This window comes from Nansenia antarctica, assembly GCF_963989245.1.
Source record: "Nansenia antarctica genome assembly, chromosome: 1".
Taxonomy (NCBI): domain Eukaryota; kingdom Metazoa; phylum Chordata; class Actinopteri; order Argentiniformes; family Microstomatidae; genus Nansenia; species Nansenia antarctica.
Genome location: NC_137674.1, coordinates 113431655 through 113441654, shown reverse-complemented (window position 1 = coordinate 113441654; position 10000 = coordinate 113431655). Strand labels below are relative to the sequence as shown.

Sequence of the window (10000 nt, the reverse complement as noted above, 5' to 3'; positions counted from 1 at the left end):
CTGGGTTTAGAACTGACACACCCCCCAAGCCTGTTTATTCCTAACCCACGCTAAAACCCCCAATCCTAGCAGCATCCAGGTTGAGCCTGCTGTGTGTGAACCCTGCATGGATGGCCTGAGGTCTGCTGTCTGTACCAGCAGGCTTGGAGGGGACTTGACCCCCCTTGCATGACCTCCAAACAACTGGAATTCTGTTGGGTTTCCCTACAGTTGTCACAGTTCTATTCATGTGACCTGTTTCATCACTACTGTACTGTATGGTTCATATCTGATACACTACTGTACTGTATGGTTCATATCTGATACACTACTGTACTGTATGTCTCATATCTGATACACTACTGTACTGTATGTCTCATATCTGATACACTACTGTACTGTATGGTTCATATCTGATACACTACTGTACTGTATGTCTCATATATGATACACTACTGTACTGTATGTCTCATATCTGATACACTACTGTACTGTATGTCTCATATCTGATACACTACTGTACTGTATGTCTCATATCTGATACACTACTGTACTGTATGTCTCATATCTGATACACTACTGTACTGTATGTCTCATATCTGATACACTACTGTACTGTATGTCTCATATCTGATACACTACTGTACTGTATGTCTCATATCTGATACACTACTGTACTGTATGGTTCATATCTGATACACTACTGTACTGTATGTCTCATATCTGATACACTACTGTACTGTATGGTTCATATCTGATACACTACTGTACTGTATGTCTCATATCTGATACACTACTGTACTGTATGTCTCATATCTGATACACTACTGTACTGTATGTCTCATATCTGATATACTACTGTACTGTATGGTTCATATCTGATACACTACTGTACTGTATGTCTCATATCTGATACACTACTGTACTGTATGGTTCATATCTGATACACTACTGTACTGTATGTCTCATATCTGATACACTACTGTACTGTATGTCTCATATCTGATACACTACTGTACTGTATGTCTCATATCTGATACACTACTGTACTGTATGGTTCATATCTGATACACTACTGTACTGTATGGTTCATATCTGATACACTACTGTACTGTATGTCTCATATCTGATACACTACTGTACTGTATGGTTCATATCTGATACACTACTGTACTGTATGGTTCATATCTGATACACTACTGTACTGTATGTCTCATATCTGATACACTACTGTACTGTATGTCTCATATCTGATACACTACTGTACTCTATGGTTCATATCTGATACACTACTGTACTGTATGTCTCATATCTGATACACTACTGTACTCTATGGTTCATATCTGATACACTACTGTACTGTATGGTTCATATCTGATACACTACTGTACTGTATGTCTCATATCTGATACACTACTGTGCTGTATGTCTCATATCTGATACACTACTGTACTGTATGTCTCATATCTGATACACTACTGTACTGTATGGTTCATATCTGATACACTACTGTACTGTATGTCTCATATCTGATACACTACTGTACTGTATGGTTCATATCTGATACACTACTGTACTGTATGGTTCATATCTGATACACTACTGTACTGTATGGTTCATATCTGATACACTACTGTACTGTATGGTTCATATCTGATACACTACTGTACTGTATGTCTCATATCTGATACACTACTGTACTGTATGGTTCATATCTGATACACTACTGTACTGTATGGTTCATATCTGATACACTACTGTACTGTATGGTTCATATCTGATACACTACTGTACTGTATGGTTCATATCTGATACACTACTGTACTGTATGTCTCATATCTGATACACTACTGTACTGTATGTCTCATATCTGATACACTACTGTACTGTATGGTTCATATCTGATACACTACTGTACTGTATGTCTCATATCTGATACACTACTGTACTGTATGGTTCATATCTGATACACTACTGTACTGTATGTCTCATATCTGATACACTACTGTACTGTATGGTTCATATCTGATACACTACTGTACTGTATGTCTCATATCTGATACACTACTGTACTGTATGGTTCATATCTGATACACTACTGTACTGTATGGTTCATATCTGATACACTACTGTACTGTATGGTTCATATCTGATACACTACTGTACTGTATGTCTCATATCTGATACACTACTGTACTGTATGTCTCATATCTGATACACTACTGTACTGTATGGTTCATATCTGATACACTACTGTACTGTATGGTTCATATCTGATACACTACTGTACTGTATGGTTCATATCTGATACACTACTGTACTGTATGTCTCATATATGATACACTACTGTACTGTATGGTTCATATCTGATACACTACTGTACTCTATGTCTCATATCTGATACACTACTGTACTGTATGTCTCATATCTGATACACTACTGTACTGTATGGTTCATATCTGATACACTACTGTACTATATGGTTCATATCTGATACACTACTGTACTCTATGTCTCATATCTGATACACTACTGTACTGTATGGTTCATATCTGATACACTACTGTACTGTATGTCTCATATCTGATACACTACTGTACTGTATGTCTAATATCTGATACACTACTGTACTGTATGTCTCATATCTGATACACTACTGTACTGTATGGTTCATATCTGATACACTACTGTACTGTATGTCTCATATCTGATACACTACTGTACTGTATGTCTCATATCTGATACACTACTGTACTGTATGGTTCATATCTGATACACTACTGTACTGTATGGTTCATATCTGATACACTACTGTACTGTATGGTTCATATCTGATACACTACTGTACTGTATGGTTCATATCTGATACACTACTGTACTGTATGTCTCATATATGATACACTACTGTACTGTATGGTTCATATCTGATACACTACTGTACTCTATGTCTCATATCTGATACACTACTGTACTGTATGTCTCATATCTGATACACTACTGTACTGTATGGTTCATATCTGATACACTACTGTACTATATGGTTCATATCTGATACACTACTGTACTCTATGTCTCATATCTGATACACTACTGTACTGTATGGTTCATATCTGATACACTACTGTACTGTATGTCTCATATCTGATACACTACTGTACTGTATGTCTAATATCTGATACACTACTGTACTGTATGTCTCATATCTGATACACTACTGTACTGTATGTCTCATATCTGATACACTACTGTACTGTATGGTTCATGTGTTATCTGATACAGTACAGTAGGATGTAACAGTACAGGGGGATTTAGGCCTTTGCGATCAACAGTGATCATTTTGGTGCTTATTGCTTGACTGGGGGGTTCACAGTACTGGCTGGGGTTTACAAGACATAGCCTGTTATGTTATACCAACTTTGATGTGACAGTGGATCATATTCTGTTTCTTTTAGTCATCTAACTGAGTGTTTGTGTTTCCCTGGGTGTCTTCAGGCATGGAGAAGACATGATTGTGACGCCATTTGCACAGGTCAGTGTCACTTCCCTCCCTCTAACGTCATGTGACTTTCCTCCTGTTTATAGTCCTGTTTTACTACAGTTAACCAGGCCAAACACTGTGGTTTTCACATGTACACGTATATGTTATATGTTATATGTTATATGTACATCCTATGTGATTGCAAGAGAGGAAAGTTTGGAGAAAAGAGGATCTGCCCAAGATAGACAGCCTCATAGTAATGATCTAAAGTCATGTTTGATTTCAAATCCATACTGTTAGAGGGTTAGGGTTAGAGTATAGAGCCAACGGAAGACAACATGCTTCCTCTTTCCAATACTTATGAAGGGCTTTGTACAGTATATGACACACAGTACTACCTATGTTCCGGTGGTGTTAAGGCTTGTGGGGCGTCTGTGTCTCAGGAGGTAGAGCCGCCGTCTAATGATCGCAAGGTCGGCAGATCGGCGGTTCGAGCCCCGGCTGGCCACATGTCGAAGTGTCCTTGGGCAAGACACTGAACCCCAAATTGCTCCCAGTGAGCGGGGCCGGTGCCTTGCATGGCAGCTTGGCCGCCATTGGTGTGTGAATGTGTGTGTGAATGGGTGAATGACAGGCCGTTGTAAAGAGCTTTAGATAAAAGCGCTATATAAGTGCAGTCCGTTACCATTAAGGGGATGTTCACTCTTTACACACATGATCTGTCACACACTGTCAGTACAGTACAGTACAGCTTGTCCTGGGCGTGTGTGTGTGTGACACGGCGTCTTACATGTGCCGTGACGTGAGTCTGCGTGAGTGATACTCTCTTTACCCCGGGGTTGCCAGGTTTGGCTGGACTAGTGCTCTCTGACGATTGGCTCTGCGGGGGATGAGTTACGTGTGTGTCACAACTCGACTGGGTCAGGAATCCAATACCGGGCGCGGTGACGCAGAGGCGGACAGATGTCCGATGTTCTAGGGTTTGTGAAACGGGAGAGCGTTTATGTGCTGACGGCCCCCCGGGGGGGGGAGTCAGAAGGATGACATTTGACTCTTCTGTCGACTGGCTCATTAAAGCACATAAAGTACAGCAGACAGGTGCTAAGTGATGTCTCTTACCCTGGGACGTTTTAGCGTCTGTCCAGAGGTCATGTGACCAGGAGTGTTATGACGTCATAATTGTTAAGGCCAGGTTTTTTTTTTTGACCACTTGACCTAACCAGGAAAAACTCCAGGCCTCCAAGTGTAATGGCTGCTATCTTCTAATAGGTTTCTGTCTTCTAATAGGCTTCTATCTTCTAATAGGTTTCTGTCGTATGTATTAATTGTAGTGGCCGGCTGTGTCTCAGGAGGTAGAGGCTGTGTCTCAGGAGGTAGAGGCTGTGTCTCAGGAGGTAGAGGCTGTGTCTCAGGAGGTAGAGGCTGTGTCTCAGGAGGTAGAGGCTGTGTCTCAGGAGGTAGAGGCTGTGTCTCAGGAGGTAGAGGCTGTGTCTCAGGAGGTAGAGGCTGTGTCTCAGGAGGTAGAGGCTGTGTCTCAGGAGGTAGAGGCTGTGTCTCAGGAGGTAGAGGCCGTGTCTCAGGAGGTAGAGCCGCCGTCTAATGATCGCAAGGTTGGCAGATCGGCGGTTCGAGCCCCGGCTGGCCACATGTCTTTGCGTGAGGCTAGGTGGGATGTACATATGAAAAACATATATGCACAACCCGCACGTGTTAGGGAAGTCTACAGTATGAATATGAATCCCGTGGTTGTAATATTATAATAACATACGCCAGTTAGCTGACGCTTTCACCCATAGAGACTTATGTTGCAGTGAGTGCCTTTAAATTTTCAGTATCGAACCCACGTTGATTGCAGTGGTATATAATGCTGTATCGCCCCCCCCCAGGTGCTCGCCAGTCTACGAACTGTGAGAAGAAACTTTGAGGTTTTGACCCACCTACAGGATCGGCTAAGCAACAGGTGAGGAGGGGGGGGGTTTAAATGCTGAACAACAGGTGAGGAGGGGGGAGGTTTAAATGCTGAACAACAGGTGAGGAGGGGGGAGGTTTAAATGCTGAACAACAGGTGAGGAGGGGGGAGGTTTAAATGCTGAACTACAGGTGAGGAGGGGGGGATGTTTAAATGCTGAACTACAGGTGAGGAGGGGGGAGGTTTAAATGCTGAACAACAGGTGAGGAGGGAGGAGGTTTAAATGCTGAACTACAGGTGAGGAGGGGGGAGGTTTAAATGCTGAGCTACAGGTGAGGAGGGGGGTGGTTTAAATGCTGAACTACAGGTGAGGAGGGGGGAGGTTTAAATGCTGAGCTACAGGTGAGGAGGGGGGTGGTTTAAATGCTGAACTACAGGTGAGGAGGGGGGGGGTTTAAATGCTGAGCTACAGGTGAGGAGGGGGGAGGTTTAAATGCTGAACTACAGGTGAGGAGGGAGAAGGTTTAAATGCTGCTGAATCCATAACACCGCTTACAGAACTGAACCCACTGGAGTTCAAATTAAGCGATAGAAGAGTGAATGAATGACTGTGTGTGTGCGTGCGTGTGCGTGTGTGTGTGTCACATGTGTCCTGGTGTGTTCATCTCTGTGTGTTCTCACCCTGACAGGCGACCGTCAGGCAGCAACGCTCCTTCAACATGCAAACAGCCGTGTCTCCCAGGTAACCACCCCCCTGACCCCCCTGACCCCCCCTAGTCTGGTCTGTCTGCTGTGTGTCTGTCTGGTCAGTCACACGCGTGTTCCATTAACTGGTCAGACACACGCGTGTTCCATTACCTGGTCAGTCACACGCGTGTTCCATTACCTCAGGGTTATTGAGTTCATTAAGTAAACAGCGAGAGCCCGTCGTGTGCTGTGATGAGGGATAGATGATTCACTTACTTTAGTCCAGTGGTTCTCAAACCCCCTCACCCCAACAACACTGTCACAACATGGGGCAGGTTTACATTTATTGAAATACAAACGATAAAATCAAGAATCGTGAACAAATAAACACCTTTTATCAGACTTCTTGGGGGGGATTACTACACAATTCTGCTTATTCATGTCAAATGTAAAATGATAGGCTACTTATAAACTGTCAATAATTGTAATATTTAATAATTTTAAGATGTAAAAATTGTGACAGCGGTTGGTGAAAGGGTCACCAATCAAAATGTTCTTTTATTTTGAAAACGGAAATACATTTCAACATTGTTGAAAATCACATCAAACACTCAGTAGTCAAGCCAAACTATTGCCATGCATAATGGATTGGGTGAGTAATCCCCACTGCTACCTAGTTAACTATAACACTACTTTACATTGTTACCTAGTTAACTAGAACACTACTTTACATTGTTACCTAGTTAACTATAACACTACTTTACATTGTTACCTAGTTAACTATAACACTACTTTACATTGTTACCTAGTTAACTACAACACTACTTTACATTGTTACCTAGTTAACTATAACACTACTTTACATTGTTACCTAGTTAACTACAACACTACTTTACATTGTTACCTAGTTAACTACAACACTACTTTACATTGTTACCTAGTTAACTAGAACACTACTTTACATTGTTACCTAGTTAACTACAACACTACTTTACATTGTTACCTAGTTAACTACAACACTACTTTACATTGTTACCTAGTTAACTAGAACACTACTTTACATTGTTACCTAGTTAACTACAACACTACTTTACATTGTTACCTAGTTAACTATAACACTACTTTACATTGTTACCTAGTTAACTATAACACTACTTTACATTGTTACCTAGTTAACTACAACACTACTTTACATTGTTACCTAGTTAACTACAACACTACTTTACATTGTTACCTAGTTAACTATAACACTACTTTACATTGTTACCTAGTTAACTAGAACACTACTTTACATTGTTACCTAGTTAACTATAACACTACTTTACATTGTTACCTAGTTAACTAGAACACTACTTTACATTGTTACCTAGTTAACTACAACACTACTTTACATTGTTACCTAGTTAACTACAACACTACTTTACATTGTTACCTAGTTAACTATAACACTACTTTACATTGTTACCTAGTTAACTACAACACTACTTTACATTGTTACCTAGTTAACTACAACACTACTTTACATTGTTACCTAGTTAACTACAACACTACTTTACATTGTTACCTAGTTAACTACAACACTACTTTACATTGTTACCTAGTTAACTACAACACTACTTTACATTGTTACCTAGTTAACTACAACACTACTTTACATTGTTACCTAGTTAACTATAACACTACTTTACATTGTTACCTAGTTAACTAGAACACTACTTTACATTGTTACCTAGTTAACTATAACACTACTTTACATTGTTACCTAGTAGACTACAACACTACTTTACATTGTTACCTAGTTAACTACAACACTACTTTACATTGTTACCTAGTTAACTACAACACTACTTTACATTGTTACCTAGTTAACTACAACACTACTTTACATTGTTACCTAGTTAACTACAACACTACTTTACATTGTTACCTAGTTAACTACAACACTACTTTACATTGTTACCTAGTTAACTAGAACACTACTTTACATTGTTACCTAGTTAACTAGAACACTACTTTACATTGTTACCTAGTTAACTAGAACACTACTTTACATTGTTACCTAGTTAACTAGAACACTACTTTACATTGTTACCTAGTTAACTACAACACTCCTTTACATTGTTACCTAGTTAACTAAAACACTACTTTACATTGTTACCTAGTTAACTAGAACACTACTTTACATTGTTACCTAGTTAACTACAACACTACTTTACATTGTTACCTAGTTAACTAGAACACTACTTTACATTGTTACCTAGTTAACTAGAACACTACTTTACATTGTTACCTAGTTAACTAGAACACTACTTTACATTGTTACCTAGTTAACTAGAACACTACTTTACATTGTTACCTAGTTAACTATAACACTACTTTACATTGTTACCTAGTTAACTACAACACTACTTTACATTGTTACCTAGTTAACTACAACACTACTTTACATTGTTACCTAGTTAACTAGAACACTACTTTACATTGTTACCTAGTTAACTACAACACTACTTTACATTGTTACCTAGTTAAGACAGACAAACGTACTTTAGACAAACGTACTTTAGACAAACGGAGGTACTACCTAGAACCATCAAGCGTTCTTCAAGGCTACCCCCTTTAGATTAGAAGGTTCTAAACGGACTCCAAAAGGCTTCTAAATGGAATACGAAAGGGTTCCACGCAGAACCCGTAAGGGTTCTTCAAAGGGTTCTCCCACAGCTTCTACCCGCTACCTTCATTGCGCCAGCTGCATTGTTGCTGCAGTGCAGGGGGTAGATTTGGCACAATTCTGTCTTACATTCATGGAATTAAATACCAGATGCTTGCCTTTGTGCGGACGTGGCGCAGAAATGTAAGGGGGTTTGCTAGTAGCTCCAGCTCGTGTCTTCTCAGGTGTGCTGGCCAAGACTCTTTGAAAAGGCCTGTGAGGTTTCCAACCAACATGCATCTTCCTTTCAGTCAGTTATCTGAGGATGTCAAAGGACTCGTGAAGCCGTACGTTGGTGTATTTTAATAGGCAGCTATTGCGTGTGGAAGTGAAATTACACTTGATAGTCCTTATGGGTATATGCAGGTGTGAAGCCTGGAAAGAAAGGATTATTAATTGTGAGCTCTTACCGAAGAACGTTTGTCTAAAGTCTGTTTGTCTAAAGTCCGTTTGTCTAAAGTCCGTTTGTCTAAAGTCCGTTTGTCTAAAGTCTGTTTGTCTAAAGTATGTTTGTCTAAAGTCTGTTTGTCTAAAGTCTGTTTGTCTAAAGTCTGTTTGTCTAAAGTACGTTTGTCTAAAGTCTGTTTGTCTAAAGTCTGTTTGTCTAAAGTCTGTTTGTCTAAAGTCTGTTTGTCTAAAGTCTGTTTGTCTAAAGTCTGTTTGTCTAAAGTACGTTTGTCTAAAGTCTGTTTGTCTAAAGTCTGTTTGTCTAAAGTCTGTTTGTCTAAAGTCTGTTTGTCTAAAGTCTGTTTGTCTAAAGTCTGTTTGTCTAAAGTACGTTTGTCTAAAGTCCGTTTGTCTAAAGTACGTTTGTCTAAAGTCCGTTTGTCTAAAGTACGTTTGTCTAAAGTCCGTTTGTCTAAAGTACGTTTGTCTAAAGTCTGTTTGTCTAAAGTACGTTTGTCTAAAGTACGTTTGTCTAAAGTACGTTTGTCTAAAGTCTGTTTGTCTAAAGTACGTTAGTCTAAAGTACGTTTGTCTAAAGTCCGTTTGTCTAAAGTCCGTTTGTCTAAAGTACGTTTGTCTAAAGTACGTTAGTCTAAAGTACGGTTGTCTAAAGTACGTTAGTCTAAAGTACGTTTGTCTAAAGTACGTTAGTCTAAAGTACGTTTGTCTAAAGTACGTTAGTCTAAAGTACGTTTGTCTAAAGTCCGTTTGTCTAAAGTACGTTAGTCTAAAGTACGTTTGTCTAAAGTCCGTTTGTCTAAAGTACGTTAGTCTAAAGTACGTTTGTCTAAAG

At 39.6% G+C, this 10000-nt stretch overlaps 1 protein-coding gene across 1 annotated transcript in view; it reads left to right on the top strand.

The window, feature by feature from the left end:
• The window catches only part of pde4cb (phosphodiesterase 4C, cAMP-specific b), a gene marked incomplete at both ends in the record, with an annotated part of 122498 nt that overhangs the window by 98529 nt on the left and 13969 nt on the right, over positions 1 to 10000 (top strand). The window contains 3 exons of the mRNA XM_080530359.1: positions 3472 to 3508; positions 5344 to 5417; positions 6056 to 6108. Coding sequence (XP_080386485.1) covers positions 3472 to 3508; positions 5344 to 5417; positions 6056 to 6108 — 164 coding nt within the window. The remainder of the gene's footprint in view (positions 1 to 3471; positions 3509 to 5343; positions 5418 to 6055; positions 6109 to 10000) is intronic.